Source organism: Solanum dulcamara, chromosome 7, assembly GCF_947179165.1.
Source record: "Solanum dulcamara chromosome 7, daSolDulc1.2, whole genome shotgun sequence".
NCBI lineage: Eukaryota > Viridiplantae > Streptophyta > Magnoliopsida > Solanales > Solanaceae > Solanum > Solanum dulcamara.
In genome coordinates, this window is record NC_077243.1 from 19,408,632 (window position 1) to 19,434,687 (window position 26,056).

At 33.7% G+C, this 26,056-nt stretch overlaps 3 protein-coding genes across 4 annotated transcripts; all 3 read left to right on the forward strand.

Annotated features, from left to right (window-relative positions):
* Positions 1-2,745: 2,745 nt before the first annotated feature.
* LOC129895340 (methyl-CpG-binding domain-containing protein 13) lies at positions 2,746-10,204 on the forward strand. Its single transcript, XM_055971051.1, has 6 exons — positions 2,746-3,440; positions 6,947-7,078; positions 7,215-7,310; positions 7,477-7,623; positions 8,347-8,488; positions 8,811-10,204. The coding sequence occupies exons 1-6, from the start codon at positions 3,354-3,356 to the stop codon at positions 9,998-10,000; spliced, it is 1,794 nt and encodes a 597-aa protein (XP_055827026.1). The 5' UTR covers positions 2,746-3,353; the 3' UTR covers positions 10,001-10,204.
* Positions 10,205-11,126: 922 nt separating this feature from the next.
* Positions 11,127-17,409, forward strand: LOC129896242 (protein phosphatase inhibitor 2). 2 transcript variants are annotated; one of them, XM_055972099.1, is made up of 5 exons: positions 11,127-11,281; positions 12,062-12,116; positions 12,563-12,678; positions 16,035-16,208; positions 16,877-17,409. In XM_055972099.1, exons 2-5 carry the CDS (start codon positions 12,112-12,114, stop codon positions 17,098-17,100), a joined length of 519 nt encoding a protein of 172 aa, XP_055828074.1. In that variant the 5' UTR covers positions 11,127-11,281; positions 12,062-12,111; the 3' UTR covers positions 17,101-17,409. The 2 variants fall into 2 exon arrangements, with proteins under 2 accessions (XP_055828074.1, XP_055828075.1); XM_055972100.1 differs by lacking the exon at positions 11,127-11,281 and adding an exon at positions 11,360-11,468.
* Positions 17,410-18,643: 1,234 nt separating this feature from the next.
* On the forward strand, positions 18,644-19,396 carry LOC129895260 (uncharacterized). The gene has a single exon (XM_055970942.1). It carries the CDS (start codon positions 18,715-18,717, stop codon positions 19,315-19,317), a length of 603 nt encoding a protein of 200 aa, XP_055826917.1. The 5' UTR covers positions 18,644-18,714; the 3' UTR covers positions 19,318-19,396.
* The last annotated feature ends 6,660 nt before the right edge of the window (positions 19,397-26,056 follow it).

Here is a 26,056-nt window from a genome sequence, read left to right on the forward strand (position 1 = left end):
ACCCGATAACAATTAGAAATGACTCTGGGCATCTAAAGGGAGGGGTAAAATGGTCATTTTATAAAAATTCCAAAAATGACCTTCAGGGTCATTACAACCTTCCATATTTACAAAGAAGTCCCTGCTCTAGAATTCTCTACACACTCTAGAGAATTTCAAGTCTTTCAAGACTTCTCTACAAGTTTCTACAAGAATCTAGAGTCTTCCACTAACCTCTCCAAGACTCTAGGTTCTTCACCCTTCTTCATGATCAAGTGACGGATCGTAACAATATGCACTATATTTGAAAGAAAAATGTTGTTACATTTGGGTTATACAAACACTGTAGCAATTATACAAACGTTGTAGCGATTATAAAAACGCTATACTCATGAATTATTTATATACCGAAATATACAAACACTGCGAATTATATAGCGAATTATACAAATACTATACAAAAACTGCGAATTGTATAGCGAATTATACAAACGCTATTGTATAGCATATAATACAAACGCAGTACACAAATTGTATAGCGAAATATACAAACGCTATTGTATAGCATATTATACAAATGCAGTGCATGAATTGTATAGCAAAATATACAAACGAATTATAGCAAATCTCAGCAAAATATACCCACGAATAGTAATAAAATAAAACTATACCCATATAAAATAATAAACTAGTAATGTTTGTCATCTCGCGTAATTTTCTCAAAAATTAATTCTATAAAAATGGCCCAAAAAAGAAGCAAGAATGTCCAATTTTGGACCTCAACTATTTGATATTGCTTAATTTTTTTTTTCATCTTTATGAACTTATGTTTTAGATCATTTTGATTTATTGGTGAAGAAATATTTGGGGTAAGGAAAGAAAGATAGTGGTGGAATTATTAGGCATACTAACTATGGATAAACACCACTACGGATTGAGATGTAATGGTGAAACTGTTTCACTCTTAATTAGATATTTTGAATTTGAGTTTTGGATATGGAGAAAATTCTATTGGGAACGCTACCCCCGAATGAATCTTACAGCACGCCATTCGAATTTAATCGAGGCTCTAATATAGACTCCAAACAGTAAGTGAAAAATCAAACTATGGATAAAGGATGATTTTGGAGAAGTGTAAGTGCAAGTTAACGTGGCTTAAAAAATAGTGCACGATTAAATGGTCCAGATCGAGATACTATTATTTTTAAGGTTTAGTTTTTTTAATTTGTATTTATATGTAACTTTCAATATGTAATCATTTTAATATTTGATACTCCTAATTGTATCACATAAAACTAAAATGTGTGGATTTTGTAATCCAAACCTTTGTTCTTTTCCATCTCTCCCTTTTTTTTTTTTGGGTAAAGACAAGCCGGACACCAGTAAGAAGTAAAGATTATGAGTGTGTTTAGTGCAATTAATTTTTTTTTTATGTTTGATTGGTTAAAATATTTTAGAAAATATATATTTTTTAAAAAATAAGCTCCTTAAAAATGAAGAAAATGACTTCTCTAATGAAAGTAGAAAAAATAAGTTCCATAAATGACATTTTAAATTCATTGTCTACTCCTACCTATCCACCCGACATCCTCAATTCCCACCCCCACTCTCTACCCCATCCGGGCCACAATGTTTTATTAGAATATATATAAATGTTCTTGAAATAATAATATTTTTTGACTTATTAAATATTAAGAATGAAGTAAAAACTACACTTATTTTTCAACAAAATATTTTCTAAAGAAAAAGTGATTTTTTTGACGAAATTAGAACCATACAACTAATTCGTTAAATGAATAAATTGGGTCCTCACGAAATTAGTCTTTTCTTTGTCCTTTCATTTGTGGCTTAATAGTTTGTTTGGATTGATTTTTTTTTAATAAATTAAAAAAAAAATAGGTGCAGATCAATTTTTTTTTGACACCTATTTTTTTTTGACTTATAAGCTGTTTTCAACTTATAAACTGCTTAAAATAAGTTCATCAATATAAACACAACTATTTATTGAGCTTAGTTTAAGCACAAAATAACTTTAAGTTGGTCAGCCAAACATTTAAAAAAAGCTGAAAACAGCTTATAAGCCAATCCAAACGGCCTCTAAGTATCAAACAAATACACACGTTTTTCTTTGTGGTATTTTCTTTTGTGGGGTTAAATATCAAAAGAAATACATTGTGAAGGGTTCGTTGAAGCGTGAACAAGTTATATGTGTTAAAATTATTAATAATAAAAATATTAATACTAAAATTAGTTAATGAATATATTTTTTGTTAATAAATATTTGAATCATTGGATTAAGAATGAGATATGTAAAATATAATATAACAAAAGTTTAAATTAGATAAATCATAATATATTTTTTATTTTTTCAATTTTATTCTAGATATTTTTAAATGACTTTGCGAAAAGAGTTATGGAAAAGGAGAAATATACCATTTTAATAATTAAATTAATTCTGGATTATTAATCTCATAACTAGTATTTCACATAATATATAAAATAGATATAATATCACAATTATGATATAAATAAAATTGAAATTTCTAATTCTGAAATTAAAAAAAATCCTACCAAACATAAAATAAACTAATCTAAATTTTAACTCTCAAATTATTTATATTTTTTTCCGTCTCAAGTGATGTGATATTATTTGAACAGCACGAAATTAAAAGAAAAACTTTTCAAATTTTAAATTTTTATGTGACCTCATTAAAAAATGTGTCTTGTAAATTAAAACGCCAAGTTATAACTAAAATCAAACTAGCCCCTGCAGTTGTACATCCGATTAGTATGAGTCTTCTGAAGTGTGAATTTTCCAACCGACCGTCCACTGACTCCGACAGCTGCGTTAATGGAGCTGAGATAAGGCTAAACAAGAAAAGGAAAAAAAAAATATTGAAGTGTGTAAGGACAATGAAAACACACCTAACAGTAACTTCTAGAGTTTTTCTTTTTCTTCTTTTCGGATTAAAGAATCATCATAAAGATGTTTTGGTTTGCCTCAAATTGCAAGTTTTGAAACTGAGGAAGAGTTTGGCAGACACGTGGTATTTGTCCGATTCTCTAACCCCCACCCCATCCACCCCATGATGTCCCCATTTGCCCTACTCAGCACTTTTTTTACTCTGTTGGAGTCAAAGAAAAGAGAAGACAACACAACATAGTGGTGGACTGGTGTCCTCCCCTTAAGCATACACACACATTTTCACACTTCGCAAAAGGGGTAGGACAGTTCTTGGCAAGATTTTATCTTTATTTGGTTTTTCTTGTTTTGGGGGTTCTTAAAGATTTCATCTTTATTTGGTTTTCTTGTTTTTTGGGGGGTTCTTAGAGATTGATTTGAATTTGCGGGGTTAGTAGATAATTTAGGTGAGATGGGGAAGAAAAGGGCTTTGCCCAATTGGCTTCCTGCTGGATGGAAGGTAGAGGTTAGAGCACGCAAGAAAGGAAAGAAAGAAAAGGTGCTTTCTTGCTCATTCCTCTTTCTTAATCTTACATTTTCCCTTTGTTTTTGATGTATTTTGCTTTTGGGATGATAAAGATTGATTCTTTGTTCTATTTATTTCTGATCTTCCAACTGCAAATGTAATTTCAGTCATCCTTGGCTTAATCTGTACTAATATTATACAAAACCACAACTTTGCTTCCCCCAACTCTTTCCTGGTTGTATAACTAAGGGTTACTACTTTGTTTCTTCTGCTTGTTGCATAAATTAGCAAGCTTGATGCCATGCTTCATCTGTATAGACAAACAAGGCAAAGTAATTGAACTTTGTAAGGGACACTTTGTTGAGCTGCATGCAAGCTGATCCGGACATCACTGTTAAAAAAAATAAAATGGGGGCAAGTATTGGGAGTTAGTATTCTTAAACAAGGTTCAACTGAAGAGATGCTAGTTTGCTTATGGCTGAAGTTGGTAAAGAATTCAACATGCACTTGTTTGTTGAACCTTGTGATGCCTGGACAATATAATTATATGAATGTCCTAGTTCTAGTGATTGGTTGAACTTTAGTGCTAGCTTTTTATGCATCATTTTTAATATCCGACCAGTAAATTTTCTCTGGCTTAAGCAATAACAACCATGCCTCAGTTCCAAGCTAGTTAGGGTCGGTTATTTGAATCTTCACTGTCTATTTAAAGTCATCTCAGGCTGTCTCTGGCTTTTGAATTTCTTTAAATCCATATTTACTTTTGAGGGGAGTGGGTTGGTGGTCTTGTGGAGTTGTAGTAGTGTGATATGTTAGCCATTGCATGTCAAGTTTAGTGAGGCACCATTTTGACTTGGTCCTCAACTTTTATCTCCTCTATAGTAAAGATTAAATTCCCATGGTTAGATTACATAATGGATGGGATAGCTTAGTTTTATGTGTCTTGTCCTTGGAATGATGCTAGGTTCTCACATCTGATGCTTTTGATTTTCTATGTTCACAAGCCGTGTGTCTTGTCCTTGGAATGATGCTAGGTTCTCACATCTGATGTTTTTGCTTTCTCTGTATTCACCTGTCGCATGTCTTGTCCTTCGAATGATGCTAGGTTCTCACATTTGTTTTCTCTATGTTCATAAGCCGCGTGTCTTGTCCTTGGTATGATGCTAGGTTCTCACATTTGTTTTCTCTATGTTCATAAGCCGCGTGTCTTGTCCTTGGCATGATGCTAGTTCTCACGTCTGATGCTTCTGTTTTCTCTCTCTTTCTTTCTTTTCCTTATTCGCTGTCTCTGAATCTTTTGACGTTTATTTAAACCACCTAAAATTGATCATATACTGGAACCTTTTTAAGCAACTAGACCAGATACGTTACCCTGCTATTTAAATGGGATGATACAAGAACCCCTTAATATTTATCTGAATTTTCACATCCAACTTTGTCGGGGACCTATGACCCTCCTACATTTGTCCAAAATGGAATTGTTACCACCCTAAGTGAAGATGTGGAAAAAAAAGCTTATTTGCCCACATTAAGGCACATCGTGTGAGAGCAGAAAAAAGGACAAAAAATGTGACTTCCTCTTCAAACTTTTGCTGAGGAAGACATTAAAGGAGCAAAAGTCCAACTTTCTCTTCAAACTTCTCTTAAATCCATATTTATTTTTGACACAAAAGCCTCCAGCCTTGTCAACTACAAGTGCCCGAGAACCTAGATCACCTATGTAGCCTCCTCTTGACTACTGGAAAACTGTAACCATCCTGTGAAAGTTTTCTTTTTCTTCAATGGTGTCTTACATCACATTTGAATCTTGTCCTCTTACCTAAACTATCCCACATGCTAGATTTTTCTGCCCTTTCAACAATTGAACGTAGAAAACTGAAGCATGGCCATTGATATGATTCTCGGTCTCCAAACTTCGCCACAAGTTCAAGAATCTCTCTCCCATGATCTTTGCCACAAAGATGCTGCTGCCAATATTAATGACTTACCATTTCTGTTAATTTTCATTGTTGCTACTTTTGCCCTCTCTTCCGAGAGGAGAGTGTTAGAACTTTTATGGAGTTGCACCTATATTGTATTAAGAATAATTGTATGTTGTCTGCTATATAAAAAGGCTGATTCAAATTAAAAGTGATCTCCTAAGGTTTAAAAGTACTCTCCTAAGGTTGAAGATTTGATATGATAGTTCTTGGGTAAAGACGATGGTCTTCCTCTCTAAAAGCTTGGGCCCAACAGAGAGATTGAGGAGAGAGAATGGTTGATAAATGGCTAAAAGTAGGAAAAAATATTTGGAAAGAGAAATGACTATGAATCTGAGGTGGATGGTGTGTCAATTATGCCCAATTGGCTTAAATCTTGTTTTGGCCTCGAAGGGTGGTAATAATTTCACTTAGGATAAGGATAGGGGGATCATGAGATTCCTAAAAGCTTAGGTGTGTAGTTAGAAAAAAGGGGACAACTTGGAGGGGTATTTATGTTTATCCCCTAAAAAGGATATTTGCTATTAAAAAAAATTGTTGCAAATATAGTATTTATGTTCTTTTTTCCCAAAGCCAGTCTGCTAGCATCTTATAATTGAATTTCAGCCCTCAATTGTTTGTATATCTTAAACCTTAACTCTATAATCCTTAAATTTTCTTTTACCATTCACCACATTGGTATTATGGTGCACATCTTCAAGTTGTATTTAATCTGAGCTTTGGTCTCTTACATTGATGCGTGTTTATGTTGATTGATTCTGGTGACCTGCTATTTCCTTTTTGGAAGATAAAGTGCCTATTGTGCTTTTGGTGTTTTAAGAGTATGGAGATGCCAGTGAACTTGACATTCCATTTTGTTTAAAATAAGGAGAAAATTTAAGATTCTTTGAATGGTGTGTGGCAGAGAGTCAGCTCAGCTTCCGAGTCTGCCATCTTATAACACATATTGTAGAGAAATCCTAAAAGATTCTACATCTTCAAATATTTTTCCCTTATCTCATGTCACTCTAATTTTGTCCTTATGAGGACCATTTTATCTATGCCAAAATGGACAAACTACATACTGCAATCTGTGCTATAAATAGCAAATACCAAGTTCGGAAATTTTGCTTGAATGTGATGCCATTGTAAATTATCTTTTCTAGAAAAAAGTGAAAGGAAAGAATGAATTATGTTTATATATTAAGAAGCTGTGTAGTCCTATAACATTTCTATCCGTCATATCCATGCCAACCTAGTTCTCACACCACCACTTGCAGTTATCCTCCTTGTGCTATGTCTTCTTCCTAATGCGCCATTATGAAGCAGCACACATTTATCGCTTGATAGTCCTGTGAGTGCTTTGTTGATTTTAACTTCTGAAAGGGGGATGTATGGTTTGCTAATGGTAGTTCCTGAAATTTGGTGTCTTAAAAGTATCTGCTCTCACCTTGATTCCATGCACATTTTTAAGAATAGAAAACTGAAGAATAATATTGTTATTCCTCTCCTTCTTGCTGGTTCTTAACCACTAAACTGCACTTCTGTATTTCTGACTCTTATCTGTTGTGTTTATTGTAGTGGTATATTGATCCCTCAAAAGGACTCAAATTCTGCTCCAAGGCAGACGTTCTTCACTATCTTAGCAGTGTTGACAGTAATTTTTCTAAGAGTTCTAATACGAAGGAAATGGAGAAGAAAGGCACCGAAAAGGTCTCATTGGTTAATTTGTATTTTCTACCAATGTAGTGCAGCCTTCTTTTCCCCCTTTTGTGTGGGGAACCTCCTTTATGTGAAGTTCTCTCCTTTTGTATTGGCCCTTACAGTTTCTTTGTTTTCAACGATATAGTGTTTTACTGAGAAGACTGCATCAGAAGGGTTGCCACCAGGATGGATTAAGGAAATGAAGGTCAGGAGAAAGGGGCGCAAAATCAGGAAAGATCCGGTACTAATTCCCTATTATTTGTTATTTTAATGCCTACCAGCTTAGCAATTACTGGAAATGCAAATCCTTAACCTCTATTTTAAGTTCAAACTTACTCCTTGGTTTCTCTTTCAGTTGCATTCTACTGGAAATATGTACTTATGTGATTACTTAATTGCCTTTGCAGTATTATATTGATCCTGTCAGCGGACAGACTTTCCGCTCTATGAAGCAAGTTTCTCTGTTCCTTGAAACTAGAGAGCCGGGAAGGTTTGAATCCACGCCCAATGATCGATGTCCTGATGCATTAAAACTGGAAGAACCTTCTTCTTCTGTAAGTGAATGTTTTTTGCATGCTTACTCTCATTTACGGGTATTATCCTTTACTTTGATAGTTAAAATCCATATGTTTTCATAAGCTAGTTAGAATCCAAGACGTCCTGTTAACAATGATTATGGAGGTCATTAGTTAGTAAAGAAATATGGTATCAAAGAAAATTAAATTATATGATGAAATTACACCTCAAATTACTGGAATTTAGATACCTCTGTTAGTGGAAGTGGTGGTATTCATATTTTTTCACCAACTTGGCATAAAAAGAGTATGTCCTGTTCATACCATACAAGGCTTATTTAAACATCTGTAAACAAACTGTTTACATCCAACTCAAGGAAACTTTGTGAGGTTCTGGATATTAGCTGATCCAACTTTGAGGGGAAACCTCCAAAAAAAGAGTCATTTCTTTCCATTGTCTTTTTGTCATGCTAAATGTCTGTTGGTGATTCCAGATCTGTTGCATCGTCTGGTCTCCTTTTCCTTTATAAAACTAGTGGAGATCAGACTCTTAATAGAGTACATTCTTCATCAGATAATTAAACTTCATGACCTCCCTTTATTATAATCATTTGAAACTGTTCATTTGTAATCCCATTGCACACAGGGCACACTCCACTCATAAAACTAATAAGGAAGAATTCAAACCACTTAGTCATGCTTCAAATCTCCATGGTAATTCTTGATGAGCTAATATTTTTGTTTGTTTCTGGTATTCGCTAGTTTCCTGCCGAAGCTGACAAGCAGATATCACTAGACAGTGATGCATCCGGCAAGGAAGCTAATTTGAATCAGAAGCCGAAGTTGGGTGCTGAACATATGGCGCATTCCAGTTGCATAGAAGGCGGTATGTCATCCTTCGAAGGTATTTGGAGACTCCTAATGTTTCTGTTTCATATGGAGTATTTAATGTTGTATTTATGCTCTTAAGTCATCTATTTATTGTAAGCTTCCTTCCATTCCTCCGGTACAAATTTCCTTGTGAATTCAAGAATTAATTTATTGCTGAAATTCTTGGGGAAAATGCTTTTAATATGTTGGAATTAAAATTCTTTTGATGCTGCAGCCTCTGGATGGGTCAAAGAGATATCATTTCATGTCATGAAAATTCAAATACAGCCACTAGATATCAAATGTTTTGAAGTAGTTTATTAAAACGCCTAATTTGGAAGTGAGAAATATTGCAGGTTTTGGAGATGCTGTAGCAGAGAACGCAGCAGAGGAGAATGTTGGTAAAGTTGTTTCAGATCCTGCAAGTGGAGAACATCAAGAACAGGAAGATGATGGTGAAGTTGTCTCGGATACTGCAAGTGGAGAACCTCAAGAAAAGGAGGATGATGGTAAAGTTATTTCAGATCCTGCTAGTGGAGAACATCAAGAAAAGGAGCATGATGGCAAAGTTGTCTTGGATACTGCAAGTGGAGGACATTACAAAAAGGAAGATGATGGTAAAGTTGTTTCAGAACGTGTAAGTGGAGAAAGTCAAGAAAAGGCATCACGAGATGGAGTGGAAAAGCATGACCAGAAAACAATTCAGCAGAAAAGAAAAAAGGGTATGAACTTGCCTCGCAGAGCATCAAAACGGCTTGCTGGTATTAAAGCTGATACATCTCTTAAGCTCCAAACAAATAATCAAGCCCATCCAACTTCAGTAAGACAGGAGGAGGGGACACAAGCTGCCACCTCTGATAACCCTTTGAATTTTATTAATACCAGTAAGCATGTTGCAACTGCAGTAACTGCTATTACCATCAGCCAGAAGGTAGAAACTGGGTGTATGACCATTAAAAAGCAACAGAGTCTTGTTACTTCACCACAAATGGAGCGAGAGAAGCCCTCTGCAGCTGAACCTGGAAAAACTGTCCTCACTACCTGTGAAGGCGATAAGAAAGGTGAAATAGTTCTTGAGTCGTCTTTAAGTGATCTTTGGACGGACCCCTGCATAGAATTTGCAATAAAAACTCTAACCGGCACAATTCCAGTCATAAATGAAAAGAAAGTGGATGATATCCCAGGTTCTAGTTCGAGCAGGCCTGCTGTTAATACTCCTCCCTCTGTGGGCTTACCTTCTGACGAGATATGGGCAGATCCTTGCTTCATGTTTGCAGTCAAGACTCTTACTGGTGAAATACCAATAGGAGATGACTTGTGTTCTCAGAAGATAGTCCAGCAGCAATGCACTTCATCACAGTTCCAAGGAAATAATGGCATAGTATTACCAAACATCAGATTTGAAGAGTTTGGCCAGGCTAATCTTTCGCGCTACGCAGCACCAGAAATGTCTTCGTACAAGCAACAGCCTGCAGTAGCCCCTAATGCATACCAGAATCGTTGGTTCGCAAAATTTGGTTCTCATCGGCCTTCACCACTTTGTTGAGAAGCATCATGGTAGATTGTAACCTAGCTTAGGAAGTTCAACCTAGCTTGCAGTAATATCATTATTATAGCTAAAGTGCCTAAGTTAGCATCAGGCTCAAATTTTCAAGGTACTAAAAACTATGATGTAAAAGCATTAACCACAAACTGCCTGTTCCATGTAATTGTTATTGTAAAATTTTATGTTATGCAGCTTTTCATTTTACTGCATAGACCAAAGAAGAAGAAAAAGAGCATGGATAAAAGGTACATACTCACAGAATTCAAAGTATCCCTGTAAAACATTTTAATTGGTATAATATAACAATCTGCTCATACCCATAGAATTCGAAATACGAACAAAAAATAATTAAATTGATATATCACGAAAAATATCGAAACTATTGTAATGATATTACTGCATCCCTCTAACTAAATTAAAGTAAAATAAATTAGGAACATACCTCATTCTATGTTCATAGTGCAATTACAAAATGAATCCCTTACCATATGATGAAGCTTCAAACACTCACTAGAAGAGATTAAAATATAACGCGGAGTTTGAAGATTAGAGTTACATCTACAAGAGATGAGAGGTTTTTTATTTTTTCAAGTATCAAATACCTCTACTAAGAAAAAAATCTCACAGAGTTGTTTCATAGTATGGTTTTCACAAAGGATATTATCTATGAATGGGAGTGTTTTATGAAATATTATACGAATGTTCACTAATCTTCTCCGTGATGTACAGTTAATACTCCACTACTCCACACACCATTATAGATATAACTCTCATACTCTTTAACCTCCCCATGATCTTCATGATTAATGCTATATTATAACAACAGTTTGTATACGGTATATCTCTGTGAACACTATTACAGATAACATAAGACCTCATATTGAATAACAATTGGAACACTTTCTGAAAAAAATGAGAAAATCTCTACAGTGATCTCTCCTCTTGTCTCTCTTTATTTGCTTTGTTTTTAGGTTGATTTTGTAACATTTTTTAAAAAAAATAAAGAATTGTATATTCTAAACATTTTTTCAGCTTTGTGCCTTTTTAGCTACTATTTCAAAATTTAATGAATTTTGTGTTAAAAAAAGATAGTTAGGTGTGTAAAACAGCAATAGTTACGTGATAGAAAATATCCTTGTGCTGATTTATTTCGGCCCATTAACTTCATATAGTAACATTTTGAAGTTCCTTTTGTTCGTCGACGTTCATTATACACTTGGCCTGAGCATCTATTTCCGGCGATCTCCTTCCCATCCCTTTCTCCGCGAAATCGAGTTCTAGGTTTTTTCTCTTTCTCTCTCTACCTATACAATCTCTCATATGCGCTCTTTAATAGGAAAAAACCTAATCCAGACGACTTCGGTTGTAATTTTTTGTGGATGCTCTGCCACATGAAGAAATTCATATCTACGTTTTTTTCAAAACAAAAAAAATTACGAGTTAATCTGCCTTCTTATTTGCTAACCAGGTGATATTGGCTCCCAAAATCATGATTGTTATTCTGCTTTTTAGGATACTGTTAATTGTTTTTAGGAGAAAATTTTCTCATTTACTGAAATCCTCCCAATTAATCAAACAAGTGAATGGTCGATTTTAGGTTATAATTATCTAATATCAATATCCAGGTTCTATCAGAAACAACCTTCTGTGTGTGTACACTCTACCTTCCCTAGGTTCTACTTGTGTTGTTGTTGTTGATTGTCTCATATTAATAAGCATATTGATTTATTATAATCTATGTGGTCTCCGGGCGCTTATCATCCCTATACCTTCCAAATGAAAAACAATTACTAAATAGTATAATGTAATCTATTAAAAACTAAGCAATTTGCTAACCAAATAATGTGTGGAGGAGTGAGTGAGAGGGGAGGGGGATTTAAGTGTAAAGGGATTGTAAATGTTGGCTGGTAAGTAGAACATTCTCATTGGTCTGTTGGAACCTGCAACTTATTATTTGGTCCATTCATGATATTATCTTAAATGAACCCTTGTTTTTTTTTTTTTTTATCAAAGGAAGATTTGACAAATGTTCTTTTTTTTTTTTTACTTTTGTTGGTTCAGGATAACCAGTTAGACTGCAACTGCTCGAAGGATTGATTCACATTGAGAAAATGAAGTAATGTCTTTTCCTCTTCTGCAAATTCTGTTTACATCTTGCGCTCACTTAAACTCAGATTCAGTTTCTAAATGAATGTCACATAGACAAGATTGAGAAAAGAAATACTGTATGCACATATTAATTTATTGTAAGTAGACTGAATGTGTTGTTTGGGACCCAAAACCTTTTCATGCTTTCTCTTGTATATGTGCTCCATAACATGTTTAATACCTTGAGTTAAGCTTTACTTTATCACAAAACAAAAAAACAGTTACCTTGACTATATTATTGCAAGCTTAGTTATTTTTGGGGTGCTTAGTGGTGCTAATGTTGTGTTCTGATCATGATTTTATTGTTGTTTTATCTGTTCTTCTGAGAAAACTGGACCTATTTTGGTCTGCCCGTGGTATGAGTATTGTTAGCAATGCAAATTTAATTGCTTCAAACATTTTCTGTTGGTGTAGAAGGGGACATGTAAAGTGGGATGAGGCAAATTTGGGAGAAATTGAGGCAAATAAACCGGTGAGGCAGAAAATTACTGAACCAAAGACACCATATCACTGCATGATTGATGATGATGGTATGTTCTTGAAATTGACTCTTCTTTTTCTGTCCGTTTGTCTCAGATCTAATTTTTTTTGTCTCATGCAAGCTTCACACATTGATCAAATAATGTGTTGGTGAGCCCTGAGCTGTCATTTTCTGCCTCTCACATGCCAGTCAGTCTCTCTTTAAAGAATTTGATGCTTGGTAGGCTTATAGATGGATGAAACATGATTAATGTAATACCCTGATTTTATACACTTGCTAGTCTTCTTTTTCTTCTTTTTTCTATTTTTCTTACCCTGATGATTTGTGCACTTGCTCCTTTTTTTAATAACCGAGAAATCCTCCAAGGGCTATTGGCACACGGTTCAGTAGATAATTTTCCCAACTATGTACTCTTCTCTACTAAAATACTAGGCTTTGTATGCGGCGGGTTTCAAACCCATGACGAGCGCCTAACACATCACACATCTTGCTCTTGCCACTAGATCAAAGCCCAACAACAACTACATAACCAGTATAATTCCACAAGTGGGGGCTGGGGAGGGTAGGATGTACATAGACCTTACCTCTACCTTTGTGGGGCACTAGACCAAAACCCCTGGGGGATGCTTTATGCACTTACTGATTCTTTTCTTCCCTTTTTTGATTAGCTTCCATGAGAGTGATGATTTGGGTGGAAATGTTTTAAGAAGTCAACTTTCTTCATCAATTTTTTATTGAGAATTAAACTTATTTGGATCATTTGGCAGTATTTTTGTAAACATCCTAAAAGTTTCTTCACATGGTGCTTATACCAATTTAATGTCTTTTTTAATGCTACTGGTGCATCTTATATTTCTGTTTAATTTGCTTTTTATTGTTATTTATCTCAGGGTAATTGATTATTTTTCTCAAAGTTCAAATGTCAAAGTTGATGTATATTCTTCGCAAAATCTCGACACCTTTGAAGTTTCTCATATGGTGCCAAACCTTCTATAATCTTTTAGTGGTGGAATATAAGAGTTAATACCCTTATGTTTGGGTATTTGAATCCTTAGGGTATGCTTCTAATAATGGTATTGAATGCTTATTATATTATTATGTACGAGAAAATTGGATTATCCAAAAGCTCTAAGAATTTCTTGAAATTGATCTTCCAATTGAGATTTCCGCGACTTTATCAAACACAAACATTCTGGTATTTTTTACTTTATTAGAGTCTAATTCTCTTTAGTTTCATACAGTTTCTATCCTGCAACTAAGAGAATTACTGGGCACTAGTAGGGTAATTGCGTGATTTTATTTCTCTGTACTCCTCTGTAGTTCCATTTCTTTTTCATTTACAAGTGTCTCATTTGGTATGAGTTGGTAAGACATGATGTAGTCACTCTATGTAATTGAATTTATTAAGCAGATAGGGTTTTCTCTTTTTCTTTGACCAGCTATGGTTAATGGGTCCATTTTCTAAGAAAGAATACGAAATTGAATTTCTTGTGCCAAAACATGGATAAATGAGTCACTATCCCAACTAGTTTAGTATTGAGGTGTAATTGTTCGGTATATCTTCATTTTGGAAGTTTTAAGGTTATGGATCTTGTTCTACATAGTTGTCTTTTGAATGGAATTTCTGTCCTTTTCATAAGATGTTAGATTTGGTCTTACCATGCTCATGGTGTAAGACTTTAGGATTATAGAGTTAGGGCCATTAGTGTGAGTAGATTCCCGACAATGTATGTCTCATGTGCTGTAGTATCTTTAAAAAATTCAATATTTTTAACTTTCAAACTTTTGAAAATATTAAAAATTAATTGTAAAAAATACTTTGGTCAAGCACCCACGGGTGTAGCCTAGTGGTCAATGAAGTGGGCTGAGAACGATGAGGTCTCAGGTTCAAATCTCCACAAAGACAAAAGCACTAAGCAATTTCTTTTCATTTGTCTTAGCATTGATGGACAGAGTTATCTGTTACATGTTGCTGGTGTGAGGTAACACGCATCTCGTGGAATTGTCGAGGTTCGCAAAAGCTGGTCTGGACACCACAATTTTCTTAAAAGATACTTTGGTCAAGTGGTAAGAGGCTAAGAGCGCAACATATAATGTGTAGGTTCAGTGCACGTCACAGGTTTGGACACTGCCATAGTCAAACGCCTAGTATTTAAGTGGAGAAAGGTAGTTGGGGCAGACCCATTACCCACCGTGTTTCAAACTGTGCACCACCGACCCTTGCCGATTTCTCGATTATCAAGAAAAGTAGAAAACTACTTTACAAAATAGGCTTACTAGTTCGAGATCCCTGAACTTGACACCTTTTACTCTCTGTACACCTAAACTATTTTTGTTCATATACTTAGCTATTTGGTAGCCTTCAGCCCCTTGGACGACCTCAGCCCAAAGTGCCCAAAGTGGTGTACGCACTCACTGCCATGTGGATATTTATGTCCATGTGATATTTTTAAATATTAAATATATGTTTTTACCTTTTAAATTCATTAATATTTTTAGATCATTTTCGGGAAAAATTTATCAGAAAAAATGTTTGGAACTCTATTTTTAAAATATTTCTATTTGGATACACATGATGGAGTTTCACCTATTTCTTTTTACAAATTTAGCCTCCAAAATAAAGTACACAGTTGAAACAAATCGTCATTACATCCGAAGATGAAATAAAAAAATACAGAGTTGAAAATTTATTGTTTTGGCTAAAACAATTTTATGTGGTTAAATATAATAGTATTTCAGTCAAGTTTTTTTTACAGATTTGGAGCGGAAAAGAAGAAATTCACACTAAGTTGGAATAAATAACCTTCGTGTACCTAAAGAAGAAATATAAAGTTGGGTTAAAATATGTGTGGTATATTAAGAAGTAAGAAGAAATACACAATTTGGAACAAATAAACTATATTATATGATTATGTAGCAATTAACAGTTGAAAAAAGCTGATTTTTCAATTTTTCTTCACTCTCACATGCCTAAAAGGGGGAGTATCCATGTTCTTTGCCATGTCAACATTCTGGAGGTGAAGGCTATCAAATTGTCACGTTCGGGGGTATATCATTATGTTTTCTATATGTCTAGTCCTGTGTCCACTGCATGAGTATGGATTCAAGGCGGGTTATGTTGTGTTTTAGTAGGTTTGTAGTGTATCTTGAAGGATCCACCATATGAAGTTCCTCTGCTGGTGTGATACTTGCTCATCATGGTTATATTGAAAGAAAACGTAAAGATTCCACGTAAAGTAGCTAATAGATAAAGCTCTATGGTCCTGCTTTTTGATGGACTAGTCATTCATTTGTATTTAGAGAGGAATGCTTATATTGGTCTCTGAATGATAGCTTATATCGCCTAAACCTATGCAAGTTCATATCTTCCTCCTCTCACCTTTTCTGATTTTGTTGATGTGGTAGGATCTTTATCTCCTATACGGGGTAATTTTGAGGAAGGCAATGGTGATGCAGTACATGCAGAAGCCATACGCAGTGCATTGAATGAGATGGCTTCTTCCAGTAAGAATAAATCCCGACGGTCTGGCTGGACGTCATCTGAGGATGAAGCCGGTGTCATGGACCAAGATGATGCAGGTTTAGTTTGATCTTCAAGAGTTTAAAACCCAAACATACATTGGTTCATGTTTCTAATTCTTGTTGAATTTCTGATGGAGTTCTTCAGGACTAGTAGTTTCACATTTGTTGAGTCTGTCATAGGTATATATGCGTCTTGACATTCTTTTTCTATGTTTTTCCATCAACAATCTTCACTGCTCAGACAGTACATGATCATATTGATAATCAAGGAAGGGAAAATAAACTTTATGCTATTATATTGTGTATTCAGTTTCTGTTCACCTCCTTTTTATTTGCCTAGTTATTTCGGTTATCAAGTGCTTGCTACCTTCTTTTGGATCAGTATGAGTTTTTCTTCATTCCACCCTTCTAACATTTTTTTCCCTTTGAGTTTTCAATTCTTTAATTTGAAGACTTGGGTTGACTTGGGTGAGAGAGAGGCTAGGGGAGGGGTTCATTGACCTCTGAGTTGGCTGGACGTTGCAGCCAAAGGAAATTGTCTCATCCAGTAATCTGCGGATTGCTTTAAGAGAACTTTCTAATTCTGCCCCCCTTCTTTGTGTTGGGTTCCTTTTTACTTTTCTCGAGTGTATTTTGTTAAGTTCCGTTGCTCTATTCAGTGATTTGTCTATTGAATGCAAAATCAAGTATAGTCGGGCATTTGATATTTTTCTGCAATGTAACAGATTCTGGTTCAAGGAAGGGAAAGAGCTTCAAGGAGCACAGGCGAGCACACTATGATGAGTATCGGAGAGTCAAAGAACTCCGTCGGAAGGGCTCCTCTCTTGAAGAAACATCAGACGATGAGGATCTTGTGGAAAAGGATGGGAGGTCTGATTCATCATCATCATTGACTAGTGCTGTTAAGGACATAGAGATTGAGGAAGGCAGCATGGACACTTCTAAATAGTACTCTTTCCCAGCCCTTGTAGCTCAGATCAACCAGATGAGCATTGCTGATTTGATTTTATTTCCATACTCCCTTTGTTTATATCCGTCTAACTTCTGCTTGTAAGTTGTGTATTAAGGTTTTTATCAACCTTCAGGATGATAAAAGTTCTGGCATATCGAATGGCACATATTCAGTTAGATTTCTGTCGGACATTGGCTTTAGATAATGGAGTATTCTGAAACCCAATTTTTTGTACACTACATCTTGTCGTTTGTCCTTATGTCTGTGATGTTTAATTGCTAGTTTAACTTCAGTTTTCTGTGATAAGGTTGTGAAAGACGAAAATTGTGGGCTGATAAGGTGACTAAGGAGTAAGGTCCATATTACACGTGTTTAAAGTTTTTGTACATTCATTCAGAAAAGACGTTTAATAGTATTATTGTCTGAATTAACTGTTATCTATTGGTAAAAATATTTCATTCAACTACTAGTTCAATAATTGGAGTAATAAGGGTAAATTTAAAAGAGAGAGCGAAGCAAAACGTTTGTTAGAACGAATAATTATCACTGGATATAGTAGTTAGTAGACGTAGTAGGTTATTACTGAAATCTTCTTTAAGCTAACTCACATGTTTATTAAAGAAATTCTAGAATAATTATTACTGTTAAGATATTTATCCCTCCTTTTAATAATGCAAAGATCAAACTAGTGTTTGTTTGGTACCAAGGAAAATGTTTTCTGAAAATGTTTTTTAATTGTTGGTCAAAATGTTTTTGAATTTTTTTTTTGTTGGATAAATATATTCCTTAAAAATGAAGAAAATAACTTCTATAACAAAAATAAAAAAAATAAGTTTTATAGATGATATTCCATTTTCAATTCATTATCTCCTTTCCATTTCTCGGTGGATAATCCACCCAACGCCTCAACCCTCACTCCTTTATGTAACTTCTCCCTTCTATTGTTTTTTTTATTTATTTTCTCCCTTTCTTTTTCGATTTGTATCTATTTATTGTTGCTTTCATTGGATTATGGCATACGTATAGTTAAAGAAATAAGGATAATTTCATAAATCTCCCCTTATATTTCTTTATAACACTCACTTCTTCTAAGGTTCACAATATTACGCCTATTTTTTTATTTTAATTTTTTTTATAAGCATTCTTTAAACCTATTTAAAATAAATATCCTTCTTTATATTAATTTCTTCATATTAATACATATTATTAAAAAATAACTTATTTAATAAAACTTTAAAACTAATCAATATGAAGAAATGTGTATCTTTGTTTGGTAAAAAAAACACTTTTATCTATACATGGCATATAATAGTATTAACTTATTTGTGTTGATTTATTTTTAAAGTATTTATTAAATAAATCATTTTTAATAATATGAAGAAATTAATATAAAGAGGACAATTTTTTTACATATTTTATCTGGAAAATTTATTTCTATCTAATACCTGAATTAAAATACACAAAAAAAAAAATTAAAATAGGATTGAATTCTTTTTTTTTCTGTGGAGACGTTAGCCACAACTTAGAAGTGAAACAGACAATGCGTTAAGAGTTAGATTTTTTTCTTTATTGAATTGCAGAGAGAGAGAGAGACGAGAGATTTGGCGTCCAATGGCCGAATCGAACCCAACAGAATCAGCTCTACTAGCTTCCAAAATCTGCAATCAGATAAGCTCTGTCTTCTCCACAAAAGCCCCAACAGCATTAGACGTGCTGGTGCAAGAAATCGCAGATGCTGCTAACCGCAACGGCCGGGTATTCCTATACGGCGTAGGCCGTGAAGGATTGATGCTGAAAGCCCTATCCATGAGGCTTTTCCATCTAGGTTTATCAGCTCACTGCATCTTCGACATGAACACTCCTCCAATTGGGCATTCCGATCTCCTAATCACCTCCGCTGGTCCAGGTGGTTTCTCCACCGTTGATGCGATCTCCGGAGTGGCCAAATCCAACGGCGCTCGTGTGCTGTTGCTGACAGCTCAGCCCGATTCGGGATCTTCGGTGAAGTACGCGAGTGTTGTTGCTTATATTCCGGCTCAGACGATGGCGGATGATAACGCCGCTGACGGAGAGAAGGAGCGACCGTTGCTTCCGATGGGGAGCTTATACGAAGGAGCGATGTTTGTGCTGTTTGAGATGGTTGTTTTCAAATTGGGTGAAATTTTGAAACAGAGTGCTGAAGCAGTGAGAGCACGCCATACCAATCTGGAGTAAGCAGAAGTCATATATGTACCTCCAGTATAATGTCTTGTAAATCTCATCTCTCTGTTTCATGCTTAATGTGAATTGTTTGATCAAAATCATTCTTAAACTATAGTCTAAATTTAAATTACATCTTTAAAATATTATTTTTAATAAAAAATATGCTTAAAATATTTAAAAGTTAATAACTTTAATCCTTTTGCTAGAATTTGTTAAAAAATTAATAGATTCCACAAAAATTAAGTTACTTTTTCATATTTATTATTTTGAGATACGCAAAAATAATATCGTGAACTTTTTGTGCAATTGAGTTTAGGATTATGCAAAATCTTTTAATTTAAAAAAAAATCATTTATTTTTAATGTGATTTAATATTTAAAAAATTATCAATTGAAATATTTTTTTTTTCAACTAAATCTGCTAGAAGCGGTGTTTTTAAGAGACTTCTACTTCTAATAGTGGAGAATAAAACTCAAATGAAAGACATAATTAGAATTTTGATTAAAAACTCGAATGCGAGGCGTAATCAGAATTTTAATCACCTCATCAGATTGCACCAAAAACAATTATTGATGTAACTACAATTTATCTTTGAAGAAGGTGATGATAATTAAACTCCAACTTCTTTTCGTTGGCAAAAGAGAAGAAGAGCAAATCATATATCCTCACACCTTCCTAATATTTTTTGTTTCAACAAGCAATGGTGTCCAATGGATCATCATTTGTCCGATCGATGGACCAACATATCCTACCAATAGATCTTCATTCATCCTATCGATGGACACACATTTATATCCTATCAATAGATCTTATTCGCCCTATCGATTGACAGACAGTTATTTTGTCAAAATATCCTACAGATGGATCACTTTCATTTGTTCTACCAATGGACATGCATCATATCCTGTCGATGGATCACCTTCATTCATTCTATCGATGGACATGCAACATCATCCTACCAATGGATCATTATTCGTCATATCGATGGACCAACATATCCTACCAATAGATCTTCATTCGTCCTATGGATGGATACACATTTATATTCCACCAATGGATCTTCATTTATCCTAACTGGGACAGAATTTTTGAGGAAGATATCAAAAATTTCATCAAGAATTGTCAGAAGTTCGAAGTCAACTTCAAATGATCTTCAACACTGCTAGAATGGAGCAAACATAGATTCAAAATGCGATCCACCATAAACTTCCATCAAAGACATGAGTCCCAATGAACACAAATTGTTCAAGAGAAAAAATGAAGGAACATGTGAAAGCATCAAGAAGATGACATTATCATACTTATTGTCGAGAGGGCTATTTCACTACATAGGATTGCCGAGAGGGGCATTTCATTTTCATTGCATTACCAAGAGGGTCATGCATCATTCAAATCTAAGAGGATGACATTGCATATTATTGCCAAGAGGGTCATTCATATTATATTATCGAAAGTGGTAATATTATTGCCAAGAGGTTCATTTCATTTCATTGCATTACCAAGAGGGTCATGCATCATTCAAATCATCTAAGAGGATGACATTTGCATATTTATTTGTCAAGAGAGCCGTTTCATTTTCATTGCATTACCAAAAGGGTCATGCATCATTCGAACCATCCAAGAGGATGACATTATCATACTTATTGCCAAGAGGGCCATTATCATATCATTGTTGAGAGAGTCATCATCATATCATTGCTGAGAAGGTCATCATCATCATTATATTATTGTCAAGAGGGCCGTTCATATTATATTATCGAAAGTGGTAATATCATTGCTAAGAGGGTCATTCATATTATATTACCGGAATTGGTAATATTATTGCCGAGAGGGCCATTATCATTATCATATCATTGCCGAGAAGATCATCATCATATTATTGTCAAGAGGGCCATTTTATTACATTGTATTGCCGAGAGGGCCATTTTATTACATTACATTGCCGAGAGGGCCATTTCATTATATTGCATTGCCAAAATGATCGTGCATCATTCAAATCATCCAAGAGGATGACATTTGTATATTTATTTACCAAGAGGGTCATTTAATCACATTAGAGTCGTGGATCATTCAAAACATCCAAAAGGATAACATTTGCATAATTATTTGCTGAGAGGGCCATTGTATATCGATCTCATCGAAGAGAAACACCAGCACTTTCAAGAGCTATAAACACCTGAAGGGTATACGTACGACGCATCAAATATCAGAGAAGATTTGAAGTGTAACTTGTCATGGATCATTATCTTACTAATGAAGCAATATATATCATACCGATAGATCACATTCATTCGTCCTATTGATAGACATGCAACATCATCCTACCAATAGATCATCATTCGTCCTATCGATGGACCAATATTTTCTACCAATAGATCTTTATTCGTCCTATCGATGGACACGCATTTATATCCTACCTATAGATCTTATTCGTCCTACCGATTGAAAGATAGTTATTTTGCCGAAATATCCTATCGATGGATCACCTTCATTCGTCCTACCAATGGACATGCATCATGTCCTGTCGATGAATCACCTTCGTTCATCCTATCGATGGACATGCAACATCATCCTACCAATGGATCATCATTTGTCCTATCGATGGACCAACATATCTTACCAATGAATATTCATTCGTCCTATGGATGGTCACGTATTTATTTTCTACTAATGAATCTTCATTCGTCCTACCGATGGACATACAATTATCTTGTCGAGTATCCTATTAATAGAGCAGTATTATCCTATAGATGAAGCATCTTTATTCGTCCTACCGATGGACATACACTTATTTTGCCAAGTATCTTATCAATGGATCATTATCTTACCGATAGATCAACATTTATATCTTACCAATGGATTTTCATTCATCGTATCGATGGACATACAGTTATCTTGTCGAGTATCCTATTAATGGAGCAACATTATCCTACAGATGGAGCATCTTTATTCGTCCTACCGATAAACATGCTTTTATTTTGCCAAGTATCCTATCAATGGATCATCATCATATCGATAGAGCAACATTATCCTACCAATGGATCCATAGAGATTTTCAACATGCAAAGAAAATGAAAGAAAGTGCGAACGATATCAAAGATGATGCAACACAATGTGGAACCTTTTCTTAACAGCGAACTGGGACACAGTCCGAAGAGGAATATCAAATTCATAGAACACGAGCTGAGGAATGACTTCTACCACAGTAAATCATATTTCTATCGAAAGATGTGTGGTTATTTTGGGGTCTAGCCATAATTCTAAAATCCATACCAACCTCTTTTCAAAAATATAAGATATAGTCGGTCAAAATTAGATTTATCAATTTTCTTTGTCCAGGATCTTTTTTATCGATTCTATCCAAAGAAAGGGACAGATGTTGACACCCAATTTTGATCCTCCACAACGCAAATTAGTTATCCAGCTTCTTTAAATTTTGAACATTTCTAAAATAATTAGCTTTTATAAAAACAAAGATATTTTCATGTTATTCTTAACTATTTTTATCATTTTATAAATTTTAATATAATATACATATTTCTATATAACTATATCTTTGTTTACTATTTATGTGGTTATTCAAAAATTATCTCAAAAGATTTTATTTTTTACTAAATACAATGTTAGTTAGGTTAGTTTAATTATAATTTATATTTTTAAAATTTTTAGTTTTTTCTAAAAAAAAACCTTCTCTCACATTGAAAATTGATGAAGAATTTGAGTTTTTGGAGCCTATATAAAGGTTCATATTCTCATTAAGAAGAAAAAAGAAGTAAGAGGTTTTTTAGCTACCCCAAAGTTAAAAATTTTTCTTAACTTGGCTAGGATTTTGGACTCTTGTCCCCAGCCTAAAAGTTGTAAAAAAATTTAGTTTTCAATCTCTATTTTTCTTCAAGAAAAATAAGAGATTGAAGTCGAAATTTAGGCTAAGAATAATGTTCTTATAACATCGAACACACGAAGGTTCGAGTCTAAATTTTTAATTTTTTTTTTTGTGTATTGAAATTCCATCAAGCTCTTAGGTGGTGGTGAAGTTGCCTTCCACTCGTCGTCTTCAGTCTCGCTGCCCGAAAAGAGGTAAAAATAATTCTCAGCTGTATTTTAATTAATTATTTCATATTTTATATTTAGTTGATTCGTAGTCTTGTTATTTTTTAGTTAGCATGTATTATGAATAATTAGATTAATGATAAAAATTTCTTATAGTTAGCATGTGTTAGGATTAATTAGCTATCATTTGTTAGGATTATTTCATGAAAGCTCTTAGTTTTGTTCATTATTTTTCAAGTAATTTTCTTTGTCAATATAGATTTTCATATTTTTAATTTTTTCTTTTAACATGATTTAGAAAATTTGAGCTAGTATAGCTTATATATTAAATCTATATTTCTTCGTGAAAGCTCTTAGTTTTTCTTTATGGCCTAATTGATTTAATTCTTTCTTTAAAATTTGAGCTAGTATAGCTTATATATTAAATATGTGTTCTTTAGTTACTTGAATATATTTCTTTTTTCCTTTTATTTGTCTACATATATGCATGTTGGTAGTCACTTCTAGGATGCTCATCAATTTGATAACTTAAAATATCATGATATATTCCTTGATTTAGCTTAAAATGAGTAAATGTTTATGTAATTTTATTTTGGTGCATGTGATATCAATTCAAGTCCATCTTTGGACTCCATCATTGCATATCATTGAGTTTTGAATCTCTCATTATCTTGCTCGAATTGCTGAAAAGTTTATACATGAAAATGAAACTAATATACTTGGTTTGAATATTGATATTAGGTTGTATACACGAAATAAAGGTGGAAAACAGTGTCTTATACACTAATATACAATATCTATACAATCCGATAGGTAAGAAAACAATGATGTATACACTGATATACAGTGTATATATATAGTCTGATATACAGTGATATACATCAGATACATAATACAAACCGGTGGTATATTGTGTGTATACAATTTGATATATAAAAATAATTTTATATACACTGTATACAATATATATACAGTCTGATATACAGTGTATATATAACTGCGATATACAGTGAAATTGTGCTTAAGGCCCAAAACGCAAATAGCCCAACAGTTTAGTCCAGACGTACAGAAACTAAGTGTCGAGTCATATTTTCATTTGTTATTTATTGTTTATTTATATTGATTCGAGTTGTAATAATTTATTTACTTATGTTACTTATGTTTGCTTAGTTATTAATTTTAATTTTTTTAACTTAATTAGATTCCCCTAAAGATAAACCAATTCATGTTAATTTACTTTTTAAATAATTTTCTACATTTACTTAGTCATTTGATAAACTTTTACTTTTTTTTATACACATGTATATTATTTTTTCAATGTTTAAGTTTGATCATTTTTTCTAAAAAAATAATAATTTTAAAGTCTTCGTTTCCTTTTAAATTAATATTTTCAAAAGTTAGTCAAATAATTTTTCAAATAATAACGTCGTTCCTTGTGAAACTTTGTAATCCTTGTTAAAGTGGAAATAATAATCTCATACCTTTTTATCTGAATTTTTAAGATTTAAATCTGTCAGGGTATTTTAAATTAAGTTTTCTTAATTTCTTTAAAAAATCAAGTGGCGACTCTTCTTTTCTAAAATTGATTTTTTCTGTAAAAAGTTGAAATTAATTTTAAACTGTCTTTTTCCAATATAACCTTAATAATTTCTCTTGCTATTGGTTTGCTATGTTAAAAATTAATAAATATTATATATTTTTTAAAAATAAGTTATTTATTGTCAATATATCCTTTAATCAAAAGTTTGGATCACAAAATTTTACAAGGTCCAAATGTTTGATCACGTGAGAAGTTATTTCCATGGGAATGCATATGCAACACTCATGAATATAAAAGTGTGTACTGGATGTTACCATACCAAGCAGCGGCGTAATTGAAGTCCCCAATCGTGAATATAAAAGTGTGTACTGGATGTTACCATACCAAGTGACGTTGTAATTGAAGTCCCCATCACTGTCAGACGATGGAGGGGAAAAAGTGGAGTTGGCTGCCATAAAGGGTGGGTCTGCAAAGTAACTGGATGGGATCATATTGAAAAAATGTGGAGTATATTTGATTGAGAGTGAAGGATGAAGTTGTCAATTTATATTTTTATTCATGTATAACTTATTTCATCTTCTACCCCGCATAAAATAATACATAGATTGACTCATAACTTATACATATATTAGTTATGTGGTTTTCTAATTTTCTAACCAAACATAGTATTATGTGTGTTGAATTTTATATCTTATATAAAAATGCTACCAAGCATGGTAAAACTTATGCAATATTTTATAGATGAATAACTCAACTCTTATTCGGTAACCAAACGGCCCCTACGAGTCCCATGGGCGTTGATCGTCCCAACACAAAAACGGGACAAGAAGAAACCTCAAGTCTAATAAATTAGGACATGATTATTTGGGAAGTAGGGAATAGGATAAACGAGGAAAATTTGAACAATAAGGATAATGTAGAGGGCCCTTTTGGGGTGACTCAGTGATTTTGGCTTGAAAATTTTATGTTGGAGGTCTCAAATTCAAAAAAATTTATCAGCAAAAGTAATGAATTTTTACCGTATGCGCATCCAAATAAAAAAGAAAAATGTAGAAGAAAGCTAACTTGATTTTTTGAAAAATACTTTCTAAATAATTGAACATTTTATGCTTGAATACAAACAGGGACGTACCTACATGGGTGTCAGGGGGTTCACCCGAA